Consider the following 21,294-nt stretch of genomic DNA (forward strand, 5'->3'; position numbering starts at 1 on the left):
AGCACTCACTCTCATATTGTGTTCTTACTTATTGTCAGCAACTACTTGTATTAATATATGTGTTATTTCTATGTTTGTGTCTATGTTCTCAACCAGGTGCAGCTTGTATTTAAGGGCTCTAGGGCAGAGCCATACCAAAATATTAAAAAAGTTTCTCATTAACGTATTACAGAATTTCAATATTCAGAACACATTTCTCATATTTAGCCACATGGATTTAATTAATGCCGATCGATGTTTTTGGAACTATATATATGTAATATCAAGCAATGTTTTTCAAGCAGGTAGTTGCTAATCTTAAGGATGAGTCTTGAAATGCCACTTAGCTATGTGTAGCAGAGGTTTGGGGGCCTGGCTTCATTGGAGTACATCTCTTATGGGTATCCCAAAGGCTCTGGTGTTTCAGCCTAAGGATATCCTACCAACCTGCACATAATTTTCACGTTCCACTCTTTTCAGCAAAAGAGAATGAACAGAGTTGCTGAAACTTCACTATCAAGTCTGTATCTCTGTTATGCTTAATTTTGTCATTAATCATCATTTAGTATTAACATTTTGGTTGTGTTTTAGACAGTTTTTTTTGTTTCTACCATTGACTATGGTATCCACATTGGAATAAGTTTTCAGAGTCTCACCAGAGTATGCTAGACAAAGGTAACATAAGTATTACCACCTAGCAACTCTCACAAATGATTAGCAGAAAATGCACATGTAATATACCCTGTGTATTGTGAAGTGTGTCCCGTTACTTAAGTTTCCTTGCTTTCGGACTGTGGGTAATGTTGCATTATCAGCACGTTTATTTTTGTGAGTGTATTGTGCATGAGTTTAGTGAGTTATACACTCTTGCGAATTACAGCAGCATACCACAAGCTTGAAGGCAACAGAATATGAATTCAGTGTGCAATTTATCAGGTAAATATATGGAACATGTGGTTACGATGAAAGTGCAGTAACTTGGTGCCTCCAGGCCAGGTGTAAACGTGGGTCAAGAATGAAAGCTGTGTAAATCCAGGCAAGGGTGTACATGCAATTTTAACAGAGCAGTGTACAGTTCTGCTGAGTGGTTGTGTGTGCATAACCACTTAAAATGCATATTCTTGTAATATATTACTATAAATATGACAGATACGATGTGTAAATTGCCATAGCTGTTGCTGGGGTTGCTCATGTCAGTCAGTCACAACATAAGATCTGTGACATCATGGAAACATCACTGTTTTGTCAGGTGAACTCACTAACACCACAATTTGAGCGCACGAAACACTAAAAATTTGTAGTTTAGAAATGAAAATACCAAAAACATTAAGCATGCAGTGAAGCTAACATTCACTGCATTAAAGATCTCTCCAAAATACATATTTTAGTATGATTTGTTGTGGTAAACTGTTGGGAAATGTGATATTTGGGAATAAATAGGCTACCTATAGATTTTATCATAGAGTTAGCTTTTGATGTTATTTATTAATTGATTATGAAAAGGAAAGAAGATACAGTATGTAAATGCTTGGCTAGAATGTGAAATTGACCCCAGATAAATGTCCCAGCCTTCCCCAGCTTGTTTGCTTGTATGTGGAAGAAGAATAAACTTTGGTTCAGTATGGCTGTACTGTTGTATGTGTCTTACATTATGACAGGTCTTATCCCTATTTGTATTTAGAGGGTATATAACTGCTCACTTCCAGACTTCTGGCATTACTTCAGTCTCCCATATACCATGTATGATATTTGTTATTTTTGATGGTATTCTGACCAGCTTCCCTTGGCATGTCAGCTATGATATCATCCACTGCTATTCCGCCATTTTTCAGTTTCGTGATTTGCCTCTTGATCTCCAGTTCATCTGGTGAGTTCAAATTATAATTTTTCTTGGTCTCTTTGCTCCTTAGGAATCCTCAGCTGGTTCAGGATACTTCAGTAGTTCATTGAAGTATTTAGCCAACATCTCACAGTTTCTTTGTTGTTGAGTGCCACTTTTCCATCCTTTTTACTATAAAAATTTTGTGGTTGGTATCCTGTGAATCTGGTTTTACATGTCTTGTAGATGTCTCTCATGTTATAGGCTTGGAAATCCCCTTCTATTCTCTTTAGTTGACCCTTTTCATATTCTTTTGATTCTCCTGATGTCTTTTTGTCGTTTGCTTTCTCACCTCTACATACATTGCCAGATTAAGTTATGTTTTTTTGCTATTCAAATTGTTGTACGCTGTTTTCCTGTTCTCAATTACTTTATTGCATGTGTCATTCCACCATAGAGGTGTGGGTTTTATTATTATTATTATTATTAGTATAGGTATTTTTTCTTTTAATTTACTGATTACCTTCTCTTTGAATTCTTCCCAGGTCATGACTGTCTCTTCCTCCCAATAACTTTTTATCTTTGATTTTTTAAATTTTGTCATATCTAAAATTGCTGTCAGGGTGGTCTCCCTACTCATTCTTTTTGGTGTCAGCCTGATTTTTATTATGATGAGATAATGTTCAGATTCCACGTTTGCCGGTCTTGTGACTTGTACCTTTATGATTTCTCTACAGTTCTTGTGTGTAATTACTACGTGGTGGATTTGGTATTCTCCTTAGGATTTGACTGGTGACCTCCAAGTCTTAGTTTTCTTGATCTCATTCTGTGAGTGAGTTGCATTTATCGTCATATTGTGTCAGTAACATAGCTCGAACAAGTCTCTGGTTATTCTTGTTAGTGAACCTATGTCCTGGATACTGTCCTATCATTCCTCTGAATCTCTTTTCTCTCGCTAATTGTTAGTTTGAATCACCTAATACAGCTTTAACATCTCCTTTAGGGATTTTTCTTGTGGATTTCTCTAGTTCATCTCAATACTTATCAGCTCCTTCTTTGTCTCTCTTGTTATCTTGGTTTACTGGTGCATGTGCATTGATTATCAGGTAAGATTTATTAGCACATTTGAGCCTCATTGTCATCAGTCTGTTATTTATTGGTTTCACTTGCCTTACTAAGCAAAGAATCCCCTTGTTGGCTGCAGAGGCCATTCCCAGGAGCTGAGATCATTGCCTATTTTTCCATCTGTCTTGCTCTGAACAGCCTGTAGTTACCAAAGTCTATAGTGTTGTTGTCTGTTATGTGGGTCTCTTGAATTTCCAACATCAGGATCTTTTGTTTGTCAAGCACCTTTTCTAATTCATATAGTTTCCTTGTTCTGATTACTGTACTGACATTCATAGTGTTCTTATGTATGTCTTCACTTTGGTAGAAAGTTTGCCAGTCGTCTCTGACTCCCTCTGTTTTCTTGGTAGGCGAAACTCCTTAGAATCCGATAGTCTGCTTGCGGTGCTGCTGTGGGCACTGGTGGATTGGTTATCACCTGGGGTATTGATAGCATTCAGAGTAGATGCTGAAAGGGTTTCTCTGAGAGGGTCTTACATTCTCTCTACAATTGTGAAATAAAACTCCTCTTCTGCCTTTGAGACCATTGATCAGGTTTCACCTGTAACATTAGGCAGGGGCCTTCACAGAGTGCCACCACCCACAGCCAGATGGACCCAGGTTGTTTAACAAGTATTCTCTCCCAGTCAGATTAATGAGGCACACTCTCATGATGAGTACATGCGGGAATAAATTTCTAGTACTTATGTTTTATGTTGCTGAAGATAATTTAATGAACGAAATTTTAATTCATTTAATTAATTGTTAAAGATCCATAAGTAACTGACACCAAATATTCAGATGATGCTGAATTTTATTTAATAGATGTAAAATATTCACTGTATCTTATTTCTTCTCACTGATATTAGTACTTCTCTTGCTGTTATTATGACATGTGCTCTTTTCTGGGTTACAGACAATTATTGGATTATTTCGGACCTTAGTCCAAGTTTTAGATATGTATTCCGTGTTCGTTCAAAGAATGTATATGGATGGAGTGAATACAGTGAAGTGAGTGAACCATTTGACTTGGCAGAGGCAGCAATGCTTGCAAATGAACCAGATACTGGACTTGTGCTTGGGATATCAATTCCTGTGGCTTTACTATGTATTACTGCTATTGTCATATTAATAACTGTATGTGGTAAGTCTTGACATCCATCTAATAATTTGCATTCAGTTTATGTATTTATTCTTGAGATTCACAGCATTGTGCAAATTTATGTAATTTAAGTCATTTTGGCAGCTTGTGTATCACATATTGTTAGCATAACTGTTTAGTGCAGATACTTATGATAAGTGTGTGCAGAGTGTAGCATATTTGTATTGTTGTTGATGATGATTTTGGAGAGAGAGAAGAGATGAGGTGAAACGTGTTGCCAGCACATACAGCACATATCCTACTACTCTTAAATAACCCTAAGAGGCCTCTGAGCTGGATGTCCAAATCCAGTGATAACTGTCAACAATATTACATATCATTATTTTATTTTGTTTTTATCTATTTTTTTCTGAATTCCATGGATCTATATTGTGATGAATAGTAACAAGACAGTTGAAGAGGTTTGAAATTCAATCCAGATTGTTGCTACAAAGTCTGGTGATCAGGAAATACATACCACAAACTCTTCTCTCCCTTTTATCACTAGAACTTGACTTTACTGCCTGTAGGCAGTGGATGACCACACTATCTCACATTAGCTATTTTGGCTCTCAAAACAGTAGAGATTAGAAAATTTTATTCTGATTTGACCAGTACCTGATGACAACTGATCTATTTTATTCTAAATAGTCATTTGTAAAATGTTAATTTTTAGTCTTGCGACGTCAAGTGAAGGAAAAGAAACATCTTCAAGCTGCAGCATATCCAAGCAATCGACGTCTTGATGTTGAGCTAGCAACCCTAAGAGAGCTACCTCGAAGAGGGAATTTTATTCAGAACAGTAATGCTCTGTATTCAGCAAATTACATTCCAACTGAAGAGGATCTTGCACTTTTGCCTCATATCAGAAGAGATCAAATTACTCTTACAAAGTTTTTGGGGAGTGGTGCATTTGGAGAAGTTTTTGAAGGGAATGCAAAAGACTTGGAAAACTCAGGAGGAATTATAACAAGAATTGCTATTAAGGTTTGTAAAGAAATATTTTTGTTTGAAATAAAATGAAATAATGGGTTTTTCCAAAAATATTTTTGTGATATTTCTATTTGAAGTTAGTTTGTACTTCAAATGTGTCTGCAGTTATTTTAATTTTGTTTTTAGAGGTGAAGAAGGTAAACCTTGTTTAATAATTTATGTATTCAACAGGAGACCACATCTTATGTTACACATATATCATGATGAATGTAGTATCCTTCTTCACTGTGTATCTCAAATGCATTTGGTGAAGGTCTTTATCTGAACTGCATCATGTTTATGAATGGAAACAGTAAACTATGCTGCTACTATTCAACAATTTCTCAAGATGAGATGTCTCTTTTCTATTAATTTATCATTCTTTAACAGCCAGGACAAAAAAATCATAATTATACAGTGTGAATATGCAGAAAATGTATTGCAGTATGTACATAACCTATAATAGTATCTCACATTTCTCATTTCTTGAATTAGTTATTTTTCCATACTTTTCGTAACAATTTAGTGCCACTTCCTTCCATTGTTACTCTTGGAAAATTTGGACCTTTCTTCCTCTTACTATAGCTAATTTTTTTGGCCTATGTATGCTGTTTTCCTATTATAGTACGATACTTAAAACACATAGTTTACATTTCTATGATTCTCCTTTTCACTTCCATTCTTTTCTGCTCGATGATATCCACTTTAGTCACTATACTGAAATGTTTTTGCATGAGTAATGTGGGAATGAGTAAGTTACTCCACCCAGTGCAACATGTTCTGTAATTTTGTGAAGACCATTACAAGTTGTGTACTGGAATATTAATTTGAATTTTTTGCTGTGATGATTTACTATCATTTCTGTTAAAATCTAACAACCTTAATGTTAATCTGCTCCAGACATTGCGGAAAGGAGCTAATGAAGAAGAGAAAGCAGAATTTTTGAAAGAAGCACAACTGATGAGCAATTTTAAGCATGATCATATTCTACAGCTCTTGGGCGTATGCTTAGACAATGATCCTAATTTTATCATCATGGAATTAATGGAATGTGGTGACCTGTTGAGCTACCTTAGGAACAGTCGATCCAATATTGTAAGTTGTGGACTGAAATGTTTTACTTTATGTCATTGTTGTAATGGCAAACATATTATTAAAATATTCTAAACCATTTTACAGATGACATCTATTGTAGATTCAGATTTATTTTTAATGTTGTGTGTGGTTTATGGTTAAATCTGTGGTACTAGTTTGTTTTCATGCACATTTGTTGAAGAGTGCAGTAATTTGATGTTTTCCATAACTGAGTTGATGATGTTTTGTTGTTTCAAAATAATATAAATAACTGAATAGCATGTACATTGTCCCATATTAAAAGTACTATAGGCTCCTTTGGGGTATCAGTTTCCATAGAATCACTACATTAGGGAGCTATACAGATTGTCCTTAAAAGTTTCTAACCTCTTAGGTTCAGAAATGAAGTGAAAGGTACAGAAAAAGCATTACATGCAATGATATATCCCATGATCTGGACTGTAGACTCACATCCAGTTGTGCAAGCCTTTTTTTGTTCAGAGAACACAAGCATATCATACTCTATGGGTATTTGAATGCAACTGCTGCATACTGAGGGTAAAAATTTAATAATTTTGGATCGGCCTACTTCAACTTGTCCTACAGTGATTGCCTACTATCGTGCTGACCACAGAGAGGCTGCTTTCATTGTTGAGTGGCATAACAAACCACCAAGTGTGATGCATGTTTGCCACTGAATTCAACATGCGCCCTTGATTTCTATGCATTGAGCACAATTTCTGCAGCAGCCACTATATCAGGTAGATTTCAAAACTCGAGACACTGCTCCTCTTTCAGTAAGCTCCACTAGTTATATTTTTGCAGGAAAATACCCAATAAAATGTTGAAATGTTCTCTGATGAATATTGAGTACCACTGCATCCCTGGCCTCCACATTCACATGTCACATCACTCACTGAAGTTTACAAGGATATAGTTTGTCAGCAACAATCCTCCAGTGATCCTTACTGATACCTTGTGGATTCGCATACAAATGGTGTGGACATTTCTGAGGAACATATCGAGAGTCTTTTTGATTCCATTCCATGATGTTTGTAGGTTATGAATGTAATTTATAAGGTTTTAGACCTTACAGAATTGAAAAACTTGAAACGAGATCATGTACAGTTCTGTAATCCTCATAATTTTTTTATAATAATGTGTGTCTACTATAATGTTCATTTTAGTCTTTATGTTGAAATTTTCACAATTGTTAACATATACAAAGTTATATTGTAGAACAAAAGCAAACTGGTGCTTTTCATTTATTATATACAAAGTTGTGGCGTCATCATCATGAAAGTTGGTTTGATTGGCATAGTACCATAATAAGCATAGGCCTATTGCAAATGATATGCTCTTTCCTCTTGCTGACCCATGAACCAACTTCCAATTGTAGAAGCACCTACAGTTTACTGTGGAACTCTGCAGTCGTGTAGCTTGATTTTTCTCAAACACAGTGTGTTCTCAGAGGTGAAATTCACATTAAACTGATTTATATCTCATCACATAAGTTCATTAAAAAATGTAAAAGAGAGAACAAACAGGTACTGACAATGATTTAAAAATGTCTCTATCAACTTACTGGTAATGATTAAAAAATGTCTCTGTCAACTTTAGATTGAGAGAGTCACAGCTAGACAAAACCAGTAGATATCAATAAGCAGGAGAGATCAAGTAACACAACTGTTAAATTAGGACACTGTTTCAGAGAAGTCAGTGAATATTTAAGTGATAAGGAAAGCAAAAATTTGGAAGTGTAATTCAGAGGCAGATGAAGAATAGCAAGCAAGCAGAAGGAGAAATAAAAATTGTAATGGGGCAGGCACTAGAAGAAGCCGAAAATGAAAAGAATAATAAGTAAGAAAAGTACTAGGCAAACAAAGCCTAGCAAGAAGCATGGAGATGGAAAAGCAATGGAAATATGTCAGAAAAAAGGAAATGTCATGAAAAATTAGAATATATAATCTTTAGAGGCCAAGGATTTGTGACAACCAAGCATGTGTTGGCAATAAAGCTCATACTTCCTCAGATTTTCACACCTTCTTCTAGACTACTGGCCATTAAAATTGCTACACCAAGAAGAAATGCAGATGATGAACAGGTATTCATTGGACAAATATATTATACCAGAACTGACATGTGATTAGATTTTCACCCAATTCAGGTGCATAGAGTCTGAGAAATCAGTACCCAGAACAACCACCTCTGGCCGTAATAACGGCCTTGATACGCCTGGGCATTGAGTCAAACAGAGCTTGGATGTAGTGTACAGGTACAGCTGCCCATGCAGCTTCAACACGATACCACAGTTCATCAAGAGTAGTGACTGGCATATTGTGATGATCCAGTTGCTCGGCCACCATTGACCAGACATTTCCAATTGGTGAGAGATCTGGAGAATGTGCTGGCCAGGGCAGCAGTCGAACATTCTCTGTATCCAGAAAGGCCCGTACAGGACCTGCAACATACGGTCGTGCATTATCCTGCTGAAATGTAGGGTTTCACAGGGGTCGAATGAAGGGTAGAGCCACAGGTCGTAACATGTCTGAAATGTAACGTCCACTGTTCAAAGTGCCGTCAATGCGAACAAGAGGTGACCGAGACGTGTAACCAATGGCACCCCATACCATCACTTCGGGTGATACGCCAGTATGGCGATGACGAATACATGCTTACAATGTGCATTCACCACGATGTCGCCAATCACGGATGCGACCATCATGATGCTGTAAACAGAACCTGGATTCATCCAAAAAAATGACGTTTTGCCATTCGTGCACCCAGGTTCATCGTTGAGTACACCATCGCAGGCGCTCCTGTCTGTGATGCCGTGTCAAGGGTAACCGCAGCCATGGTCTCCAAGCTGATAGTCCATGCTGCTGCAAACATCATCAAACTGTTCGTGCAGATGGTTGTTGTCTTGCAAATGTCCCCATTTGTTGACTCAGGGATTGAAACATGGCTGCACGATCCGTTACAGCCATGCGAATAAGATGCCTGTCATCTCGACTGCTAGTGATATGAGGCTGTTGGGATCCAGCACGGCATTCCATATCACCCTCCTGAACCCACCAATTCCATATTCTGCTAACAGTCATTGGATTTCGACCAAAGCAAGCAGCACTGTCGCAATACGGTAAACTCCAATCGCAATAGGCTACAATCCGACCTTTACCAAAGTTGGAAACATGATGGTACACATTTCTCCTCCTTACTCGAGGCATCACAATGTTTCACTAGGCAACGCCGGACAACTGCTGTTTTTGTATGAGAAATCGGTTGGAAACTTTCCTCATGTCAGCACGTTGTAGGTGTCGCCACCGTCGCCAACCTTGTGTGAATGCTCTGAAAAGCTAATCATTTGCATATCACAGCATCTTATTCCTGTTGGTTAAATTTTGTGTCTGTAGCACGTCATCTTCATGGTGTAGCAATTTTAATGGCCAGTAGTGTAGTAACTTCAGTTATACAACTATACCTTAATGTAAAACATTGCAAACCTCCTGGATTGCCTAAAAACTGTCTCTTTTCCTCTTTCTCATCACACCTCATTTGTTACTGCTGGTCAAGCTCCATCTGTACTAATATACCTCACATGCAAGGGATAGTAATAAATTTTTAATTATCATCTCAAGAAAAATCAAGCTGCAACCATATAAATATGTCATGGTGTTAGGACTTCTCTATATCCTCACCTTTCAATGTGACACCTTTTTCCCAACTATGGACAATTTGGTAGAAGTCTGCAGTTTGGTTACTCAAGAAATGCTTCACCTAGAACAGCACCTCATAGCCATTCTGGAAACACTTGCCATACCATGGTTTCTTCATCTGAGGAAGCAGGAATAAGTCACAGGATACCATGTTACGAGAATATGGGGTATCAAGTCAACCTTGAAAGCCCAAAGAAGCAGTGTCTGTGATTGTATTCAGTGCTAAATGATCTTGGGTATTGTTACAGAGCAAAAATATCCACTTGCACAACTTCTTGTGATTCTTTCCATAACCTCATCAGAAAATTTTCATAATATGCTCATGTGATGATTGGCACAGTACTAGCTTGATTTGTTAGCACCATGTCATGATGGTGCCAAAAACACACAGCATTATCTTGCTTGATGATGATTGGGTTTCTACTGCCGGGGATGTGCTTGTAAGTCTTGGAGTTGTTGTGATACACCCAGCACTTGTCTGTGTTGACCAGGCAGCTAAAGAAATCACCTGAGTTGGCCTGACATTTTCACTGCTGCCTCAGTTTGGTGCACTATTTGAATGGATGTGAGCAGCCACAGAATCCAGTGAGTGGGGAGAGTCTTTCTCATGTCTAAAATGTCATGCATGATATCATTTGAAATTGAACCATGACCAATTTTAACTTTTCCCACTATCACCTTGATTGTGATAGGCCTCTCTTCAAGTACTGAGGCCTCTGCACCTCATAAAATTCCTGGTTTCTCACAGAGAGGTTGTCTGCTGCTTCCTCCTTCATCATTCGGATTTGTTTGACCTTGTCAGAAACATCTGTACCACATAGCTACTGTGTTCTACAATGGTGCATTGTTTCCCTACACTTCCACCATCTCAACATTGATTGTTGCAGCATTGTTCCCTTAAATGTGGAAAACAAATTACCATACGGGATTCTTCTTTATCATTGAGCTGTGCCATTTTGTTTTGCTCCTCTAGAGTCTTACTATGGTACAATGTCTCAGAGATTTCAGTGTGCACCAGCAGACAAACAATAATTTAAACATGTAACTTTATGTTTCTAAGGCTTTATGACTACTCCTCATATAATGTCATCACTTCCTAGTAATTAGCACTTCCTCACATAACAGCTAGCTAATATCAAACTCATAAGTGTTTCCCTCATCAGCAAGTCAATCTAAATTTTATCAACAGCATCATATCAGACATGTACATCATGTCTTAGCAATTGATAAACCACACAACCCTCATGATTATTGTCAATGAAGGATCAGAAGTACTGCTCTGGAAACCAGAATGACTTTACCATATGCTTGTCATTTCAGTGAAATAACTACACATATAATTTCTGGAGTCCCAAGGCTACCCTCTCTTAGTAGTCTGATAGTCACTGGTGACACCATCATTGAGATTCATGGTGAACTTAAACTGTTAAAGTTTCCTCTCACAGCTTGATTTTTTTTCAGTGTTAGTTCTCCCATATTTTTACTTCAAAGTCATAGGATCGTGGCTAATGCTGAACCACATCTTACTGTTGACCAGCTTTATAATTATTTGCATGCTGAACTGATGTACAAGCAAGCTGGACAAGTACTAGCAGTACTCACACCCTGAGCATTCCCTATAAACTTAATTATGGATATAAATAGTAATAATAATAATAATTTCATGTGGCTCAGTGGCCTGATGCAAGTCTTTCAATTGGACGCCGCTTTGGCAACTTGTGTACCCTTAACCTACCCCAGTTAACAAACCCAGGAAATGGGACATACAGTTTAACATGGAGTCCGAACCACGTATTGATTCTGGCAACTCCTCAGATCATTGAGAAGTGAAATCAAGGTTAAAATGAAGATTGAAAAATCTGTGGTCTGACCATGATTCAGTCCTGCCACCTCTCAGTTTACAGGTGCACACTTTACAGCTGTACCACCAGAATTCACATGTATACGGATAGTTCATTTTTAGGTTTTGGTGGGTGAATTTGCAAGTATCAAAATAGGTGACATATATGGCCATATCTTTTGATTGCATTGGCTTAGAATCTTAAATTATTTACACTGTCAAGGAACCATAGACCTTAGTATTTGACACAAATTTCAGTTTGATACCTCTACCTATTCATGAGAAAAAGGGGTCTTAACAGATGAACAGACAGACAGATGTACAAAACAAAAAAAATGGCAAAAAAAGTATTTCTTATGTTATATAGTTACAGATTAACAGTTCTCAAATTTTTTTCCTTTACTTGTGCTGTGAAATCTTGCTTCTTGTCTAATTTAATAATTCTAGGTCAATGGAAAGTATCCTGTAGGTTTTGATGTATGAATTTGTGACAATTGAAGTATGTAACATATTTTGATTGCACTGACATAAATGCTTAAATTTTTCACATTGCCAAGGAACTGTAAACCTTAGTATGTGGCGTAAATTTCAATTTGATACATCTCCCTGTGCCTGAGAAAAGGAATCTTAACAGACATATAGACAGGCAGACAACATGATTCTATGTTGGTACCATTTTTTGAGATATGGAACCCTAAAATAAGTGTTATTCTCATTAGGAAACTCACCAACCATATCCACTGCCAAGGCTAGTTTTGTAGAATGGTGCCCTGAAAGTGGGCCTCAAGTAAAAACATTTTGCTGCTGCTCCATCCATTGTTTACAATATAATGCTTCTGTAGCAGTGTGTTGAATTCATGTGGCCCTTCCTTAATCTCTATCCTTGTTATGTGAGTCACACTCTTGTGGCCACCTTCACTGCACAGCATATTGCATAAAGCTACCTGTAAAGTTAGTGATGTATCACATGCACTGAAAACTAATTTCTGTTCATATTATTGTGGATTTTTGTATACCTTTGTCAACTTCCAATTTAATTTTGCACATGTGATGCATAAATGGATGTTCCCAAAAAGTGCTTACAAATATCTTTATTTTAGCATTCAAGCAATGCTCTTACATTGTTTGACCTGATTGCCATGTGTGTTGACGTGGCAAAGGGATGCAGATATTTAGAAGAGATGCATTTTGTTCATCGAGATCTTGCTTGCCGCAACTGCCTTGTATCATCTAATGATCCTCAAACAAGAATTGTAAAAATTGGTGATTTTGGTCTCGCAAGAGATATATACAAGAACGATTATTATCGGAAAGAGGGCGAAGGTCTGTTGCCTGTTCGGTAAGTATCAAAACACATACATGAAAGCTTTTAATCTTTTCAAGTGCCCTTTTTATTATTATTTAATCTGACCAAGTAAAATATGAACTAAGTTATTAATATTATTTAAGTATTTGGTTGTATTGTTATGTTATGCCACTCATATTTTGTTTGACAATTTCAAACTACTTTCTGTCACCAAATAGGTGTTTGTGGATTCAGTGCTTTAGTAATAGGATGGTGAATATATGACTACAGAGAATATTTTCTTCATATTTGTGATAATTTCCACAATATTGTATGTTTTTAATGTCAGTAATTTTTTTTATTAGTATCGGATTGTAGAATTCGTAGGAAAACTGTGATTAAACATGAAGTCACCTCTCCATGAATCACTTCACAAAAGTAAACATATGCAAATAATAATAATTTCTAAAATTTGCTGGTGACTTGTGCAAAACTGAATGAAGCACTAAAATAAGGTCTAGAACAGACAAATGGAGTGTCAGTGGATACCATAAATATGCTTTATACAGATGCTTGGTCTATTTCTGTTGACACGTTAATATCTAATGTGTGCAGTCATTTACCATCCATGTGGTATTTTCTGACAGTACATGCAAGAAGTTGTTATATTTGTTCCTCCATTTATCTTATTTTATCGTTGTACCTGGGTGTAAAAGTTATACATGGAGAAATTTAACATTTGTTTTATCCATACCGAAGGCAACAATGTAGAATAGTTGGGATTGTGACCTTCTTTCAGTTCCACCCATGCATGAGTGATTTGATTTTGCTTCAACTTTCCAAGCAAAAATCTGACACTTTTACAGAAGTGAAGAGTAAGACTGTGTTTATTTTGCAGAACTTGTACAGGATGTTGAAGAACAGTGTACAAAGCTCAGTGCAGTTGTTCAGGCATTGGCCTCACATTCAGGAGGATGTGTGGCCATCCTGATTTAGTTTTTCCATGGTTCTCATAACTCATTTCAGGAAAATGGCTTGGTTCCTTCATGAAGTCCACAGCTGACCACCACTCCATCCTCTTAAAGCATAATTAAATATTTTGTGTGTACAGTTTTGAGCTATTTATTTGAATTGTATTATGATGACAAATCCAGTATCACTGTAAGAACGTGATCACAAATATTATAGTTTCTTTTTTCTTCTTTTTATCATACTTTATTTTATTTTTATTTATTCATTTATTTTTTTTGTAATCTACTGCCCTTACCTGTTGCATTTATTTTAAAGAATATGAGGGTTCCAACAATGTAGAGACATGATAAAGAAAGAATGCCAGATATCTTAAATAGAGTTTTATATGAGTCAAATGTGCCATCTTTGCACCTGTGTTGAGATCATTTTATATAGATTTTAACTAGATTACCAATTGTTCACACAAGAACATTCATATAATAGGGTTGGTTACTGCACTGAAACAAATCACACTATATCAGCATACAATTAGGATTTCTGATGTTAATTTTTCACAGCCCTACAAATATCACATTTTAGAATTAAAATACGGACACTGTATGCAGGTGTATGTTACCATTTCTTAAAAGGAACAAAATAAAAATATTTTTGTACTAACGGTGTCCATTACGTTTCAGAATTTCCATTGTGCTCTTCTCATGCAAACATAAAGTAATCAACTACCATTTACTGCTTGACATGATGTATATAAGAGCATCTTCTTAAATTATAAATTTCAGGTGGATGGCACCAGAGTCCTTAGTGGATGGTGTGTTCACGACTCAGTCTGATGTCTGGTCTTTTGGTGTACTGACATGGGAAATAATGACTTTTGGTCAACAGCCATATCCAGCAAGAACAAACCTGGAAGTGCTACATTATGTGAGAAATGGTGGACGACTTGGAAGACCTAACAGCTGTCCTGATGAATTGTGAGTTGTTATGTAGCATTATTTTTTCACAAAAGAGTCATTTCGTGTGTGGTCTCTATGGCACACAAACAACACAGGAGTGCATGAACTAGCAAGATGTCTCTTCTGCTGTCACTTCTTTATCCCACTGGGTTTGTCAATGGTATGTTTGCATATGACACATCAGTAGTGTGTTGGGGATTGCTTTGTGTTAATTGTGAAACTAAGGTGCTTCCTATGTCTAGCATGCATTTATTACCTCTCACGGCACTATTGCTTCATCTCTGGTATAGGACCATGATGCCATATACATCCCCCCGTCCCAAAGAGGGATACATACAGATGGAGACACCTGGATTTGTGCCATATATTACAAAGGTGTAAAAAATGGCTAAAGGCATCCCACTCAGTTGTGAGAAAAATCTTCCCAGATTTGGATGTCTCTTCCTCCATTCCAACATTCAGCAGAGGGAGCATCAATTATTATACATTAGTTGCAGGCATCAACAGCACAGAGCCTTCTGCAGTAGCCAGCAGTCATGCAGAGCTCAGAAGATTGACTCTAGTATCCAGAAAGAGTCCAGGTCTGTGGGAATCCTGTGATCCAGATCGAGAGTGGTGGTTTATTAACACTGGTAGAGGCTTGAAGATGCAGAGTGACGGTAATGGTGATGAATGTACAACCAATATGTTTGCCATCTTGCAGTGGTCTGTGGCCAGTGGTGGTGGTTACAAAAATAGTATCATGAGGCAAAGTCAATTCAGGTGATGGCACAGTTGGCCATCCTCAGTAGAGAGCTGTTCAAGTTCCCATGGTTGCAGGCAACCATGCTGGTTCATGCCCAAATGTGCAACCACAGGGTATGTCAATGGGGGTGATCGATATGTGGTCGAGTTTGCAGAAGTCCTGAGGTAACTAGCTACAGTAGGTAGTGTATGTTGCAGTTAGGTCACCTATGGAGCACATCTGTAAAACTGCCAGCATAACACTACATGCACTCATAAAAGAGCAGCAGGCTCTGTTGGTGACCTTTTGTATGCATTTAGCACATACACCTTGAAAGTCCACTCCATCTTCTGAACTTCACCAATACACATTGATTAGAAAGGGCTATCATCATGTGGTCTATGCAGTTTTGTGTTCAAATGTCAGTGAACTTATGTGACATAAACTGTAGCACATTGCTGGTCAGGCCAGTTTCAGGGCTTTTGCTGTGTTGGGGCCAATCCAGATGAAGAAAAGAAACTTTGATAATGTGTTGACCACAACAGAACACAATGCCATGTAAAAAGGCTATACACAATCAAGCTCCATGTACTTCAGTGATTGGCTGGTTGTGATCTGAAAATGGACCACTTTCTGGAAGCCAAAATAGAGATGGGAGCCCATGAGGAGGTGAGGAAGGGCTCACCATTAACATTACGGAAGGCTGGCATGAAATGGATCCCACAGTTGTGTATACTTGAGGACTATACATAGCAATGCAATCTTTGAGCCATATTCTGTCAGATGTGTTCTGGGACTGAAAAGGGTCAACATTTTATTTTGATCAGTAACAAACTGGAATTTCCCGCTCATATTTCCTATCATTAGAACCTCCTTTACAGTTGGTGAAAAACTGATCTGCACACTATGGGCCATTGGTGCATGCGCAATAACGTGCTCCAAACTTCCTGCATCATGATGCAAGAGCACAGCTGCGACATTATATTTTGATGATCATTTACTCACTCTCATTCACTCAGCCATTGTCTTCTGTGAATCCCATCATGAACTGCAGCCTTTAGTGGCATAGAACAAGTGAAATAATACATTAATACGAAGATGTAGTCATTGCAGGAAACTTGTATGGAGTGTGTTAACAGCAAATTGTGACTAGTGCTAATCTACATACATTGGTAATCATGATAAGTACTTTCAGGTTAATCTATATAGGGAGAAAAACAGTTTCAGTACTTTGAAGAAAAAAGCCACTGCACCCCTTTGACAATACTCAGATTCTGTATTTACCTAATCCTTCAACTGAAGCAATTAACTAACTTTGTGGAGAACACTATCAGCTGTCAATATACAGGCCAAGTCAAAATCTGTTCTATATAAGCATTAGAGTTATGTGTAAGCATTAGAGTTATGTGAACTTTACACCTCAGAGTCTAAGTATCCTGATACATCAAAGTAGGACTAATAAGGTACTCTTTGACATTGTTTTTGAATATCTGATGATTTTCAGTTTCCTGCATGATGTCTACCAGCAACATGTTGTATTCTTGCACAAAGATACAAAACATCATTCTAAACACTAGACAAGGATACATAACCTATATAGAAATTATTTTTACTTCTAGTATTGTGTTTTTGAATAGCATAGTTTATACTAAATCCACTCTTGTTGTCTGCCACAAATAGCATTAGGGAGTAAATATATTGACATGTAAGTGTGAGAATCCCCAGATCCTTATGCAAAATATTGGGCTGTCAGCTATACACAATATTCTCATTGTATGCTTCTCTAGAATAAATAGTTTTTCAGTCTTAGCTGCCTTGTTAGCAAAGTATGCTAGCAAGTGCCTCTAATGGTTAATATAATGAAAGAGAATTCTAAATGCAAAGCAGGTAAGACCAAGTTTTGTTAGTTACTCATGCACATACTGGTGCCACCTCAGTTAAATACCCATTTGGTTGGCTAACAACATCCAGTATGCTCCTTGATTTCAACCTGTGTTAGCTGTATGTCATTTTTATCTGTTTGGAATTGCGTAATGTCAGTATTTGTAATATTAAGGGTTAAACTGTTTGTTATTAACCAGTTGTAAATTATTCTCCTGGCTCTGCATATTATGGATACATTTGGATTTCTATCTGTATACTTGTCCCAGTGGCAAATACTACAGTTTTTGAACAGTCCTTCATTATCCAATATCCAATATCCAAATTTATGTAGGTCAAGAACAAAAGTAGACCAAGCACTAAACTTTGTGTCTGTCAGCTCTGTTTCAGTTTTTCTTTTTTCTACAACTAAGAAGTAGAGTCTTTATTACATCTTATTCAGTCTTTTTTTCCTTCTGTTGCCCAGAACCAGGAATCTGACACTGTTATTGTATTATTAGTGTATCACCCAAAGTTAGTTACAGAACATGTTTTTTTGAGTAATGTAAGTTTTTTGCCACAAATATTATTTAATTTTTAATCAGTTATATCTCAGGTGCATTCCTCTCTGAAGGCAATGCTTTATTCCATCAGTATAGGAAATTAATTTGTTTGATTATACCAGTCCCAAGGCTACTGACAGCTCTAAAGATTTCTAATTTAGTCACAGTGAGACACATTTATTTACTAATTCACATTTACTTAAATTAAGTTAATGGAATCAATGGGGAAGAAATTATGGGAAAGCAAGGACATACTGATGTCAGTAAAACACATCAGAAGTGTGAACTCTACAATGCAATAAACATGTTGTGTGAAATATAAAATTGTGCCAGGTCATGATACAAATCTACAGCGTCGCCTTATAAAGATCTGTCTCGGTTACCACCTAAGCCACCATATTTGCCTCCAGCATGTGAAGTTGTGCTTAGAAGGCCTAACTGGTTAAGGAGACTGTTCATTATAAGTAGGAGATCCAGGTTCAAATCTGAGTGATGATGTGTATTGTAAACATTTCTCTTGATATGACTTCTCTTGTTCTTCTCAATGAAAATGACTCAAGGTATACATGAACAAAAAGTAGACTGTTAATCTCTTTGAATTTGAGGCACTTAGAAGAATTTTGAGCCTAGAAAACCAGTTATTTATGCCATTATTTAAAGTGTTTCTGGCACACACATTTTTGATATATCCTAAAGGGTAATACATACCAGTATTAAAAAAGACCAGTCTCCAAGGTTTATTTTTCATATTTACTTTAGTTCTTTGATAGATTACAAATTTTAAAATAATCAGTATATCCATGAGTATAATAATCCTTACAAAACCGAGCAAGGTGGCACAGTGGTTAGCCCACTGGACTCACATTCTGGAGGACAACTGTTCAATCCTACATCCAGCCATCCTGATTTAGGTTTTCTGTGATTTCCCTAAGTCACTTCAGGCAAGTGCCAGGATGGTTCCTTAGAAAGGGCATGGCCGACTTCCTCTCCCATCCTTCCCTAATCCGATGAGACTAATGACCTTGCTGTTTAGTCTCTTCCTCCCATATCAACCCAAATCGTTACAAAAAAGTGCAAACTGAGTTATTGAAAAATTATGAATAGAATTCACTTTTGTATGGAAAAGTCTCAAGTATTCTCGCATGCAGAGAGGAATGTTGCAATCAAGGTGATACTAGTTTGTTTATTTCAGGCTTGTTTTGCCAGTAAATTGTCTCCTCCTCTCCAAACAAATCTTAGAAATCTGTGTTGGATTCTGATTTCTCATGAGATTTCTCTGTAAAAAAGGATGAGATTAAAACAAATGAATCAAAGCTAAATTGTAAATTCAGCAGCAGTGTGTATCATATTAGTGACGAAAAGTTGTAGCAGACTGCAGTTTACCTGAACATGAATCTTCCAGACTATTTCCACTCAGATATTTCTCCCTCTGATCCAGAATCATTAAATTCTTCCTCTTGAGCTTCCAAAATGTCTTGCTCACTCAGAAAACATGACATATTTGTAGCAGAATTACAGAAAACTGCAAAATCTGAGTACACACACAAAATTACAATAATGCAATTACACATTGGTTCAGCCATTCACAACAGCAGCTGTTACATTTCCAATTGTTTCTTTTGAAATAATTCTAGAAATTGACAACAGTAGGCTGTTATAACGTCAAGTTGAACACATATATTTCAAAACGACGCAACACATGTAAGACACTGAGCTAGTTGACAAAGCAAGACATGTGAACACAGTCACATTCTAATGAGCACTGACTCCAAGTCTAGCGGCTGCTGGCTGGCTGGCCACTTAGGTGGCGCGGCTACTGCATGGCTGGCAGACAGTGCCGCATGTGGTGGATGCGCATAATTGCGTGACAGCGCTTTGAATGATCGGCGAGTCACAACGCTTTTTGACCCTTTGAAATTTTTGCACTGCTCTTGATGGAGGTGGCCTGTAGATTGCTAACGTCCATAGGCGTTGTTTCGCTGGCTGTAAAGTCTCGAGGAGGAGGCTTCCCATACGGACGGAAGTGTCCCCGATGATAACGGGTCGAGATGACAGGAGATGTAAGGGTCGAATATGCTGAGCCCCCGTGCACCAATCTGCCCGTTGCGGCAAGTCCCGTTGATATAACAGGAGACATGGGTGACGGGTCAGCGTCCGTAGGAGAAGGAGGCGAGTAGAGTTGCTCCAACAGATGATGGTCATCCAGTTCCTGCATGGGCACGTTTCCTGGTGGCATCCGTTCTTGTACTGGCACAGAGATGACAGTGAGAGGGCTGCATTGTGAGTAATGAGAGATGCCAAGATCCCGCCGAGCATCAGGTAGAGCCAAAGCTGGTGTAGCGGCATTCGGAACAGGCGATGCCAGCACAAGAGGCTGGAGCTGGTCCGAATGACGCACTGCAACACCCGTGTCCATCTGGATTTCATACAGGTGTCGGCCACGGTGTTGTAAGATGCGGCCCAGACTCCATTTTGGCTGCCTGCCATATCCCCGTACCCATACAAGGTCGGCGGTGGTGAACCGGCCAAGCGAAGTCACCCGCGGCCATGAGGTAGAAGGCCGCAGAAGATGAAGTAGTGTGCGGGGCTGTCGGCCATGTAATAGCTCAGCCGGGCTGTGGTCACCCATGGGGGTGAAACAGTAAGAAGCCAGAAATTGAAGAAGTGCATCATCAGCAACAGAAGAAGTCCAGAGTTTCCTCATCTGAGCCTCAAATGTGCAAACCAGTTGTTCAGCCTCACCATTTGATTGTGGATGGAACGGAGAGGCCGTGACATGCATGATGCTGTGACGAGCACAAAAATCTGCAAATTGCAGACCATTATCAGTAACAAGAGTAGAGGGAAGGTCTTCCAAAGAAAAAATGCGGGCGAGAGCATTTGTGGTTGCCGCAGTGGTAGGCGACATGCAACGGACAATGAAAGGAAAGTTAGAGTACACGTCAATTACGAGTAGCCAATAAGTACCTAAAAAAGGTCCCGCCAAGTCAGCATGAATGTGCTGCCAGGGCGTCTCAGGCGAAGGCCACGGCGTAGTACTTCCACTGCGGATGAGAAGTCTTAGCGGACGGGCGATCTGGCCAACCCTTCTGAATACAGCATAAAACCCTGGAGAGGGTAGGGTCAGAAACCGTATCACCCGCCAGCCGGTCCCCGGTGATGGGGAATCCATCCACAATCCGCTGCTCGGCAACATCCAGGTGGAAACAAAAAAGTTCATCCCTATCGAATGCCAGATCAGGACCCATGGGAAGGCGAGACAGTGCATCAGTATTTGCATGTTGATCCGTCG

The 21,294-nt window shown here is 38.3% G+C and overlaps 1 protein-coding gene across 1 annotated transcript in view; it reads left to right on the forward strand.

The window, feature by feature from the left end:
- The window catches only part of LOC124721321 (proto-oncogene tyrosine-protein kinase ROS), a 566,425-nt gene that overhangs the window by 505,371 nt on the left and 39,760 nt on the right, over window positions 1–21,294 (forward strand). Inside the window, exons 31-35 of the mRNA XM_047246233.1 lie at window positions 3,819–4,046; window positions 4,720–5,030; window positions 5,916–6,110; window positions 12,746–12,984; window positions 14,682–14,873. Coding sequence (XP_047102189.1) covers window positions 3,819–4,046; window positions 4,720–5,030; window positions 5,916–6,110; window positions 12,746–12,984; window positions 14,682–14,873 — 1,165 coding nt within the window. The remainder of the gene's footprint in view (window positions 1–3,818; window positions 4,047–4,719; window positions 5,031–5,915; window positions 6,111–12,745; window positions 12,985–14,681; window positions 14,874–21,294) is intronic.

The sequence above is a fragment of the Schistocerca piceifrons genome, chromosome X (genome assembly GCF_021461385.2).
Source record: "Schistocerca piceifrons isolate TAMUIC-IGC-003096 chromosome X, iqSchPice1.1, whole genome shotgun sequence".
Classification (NCBI taxonomy): domain Eukaryota; kingdom Metazoa; phylum Arthropoda; class Insecta; order Orthoptera; family Acrididae; genus Schistocerca; species Schistocerca piceifrons.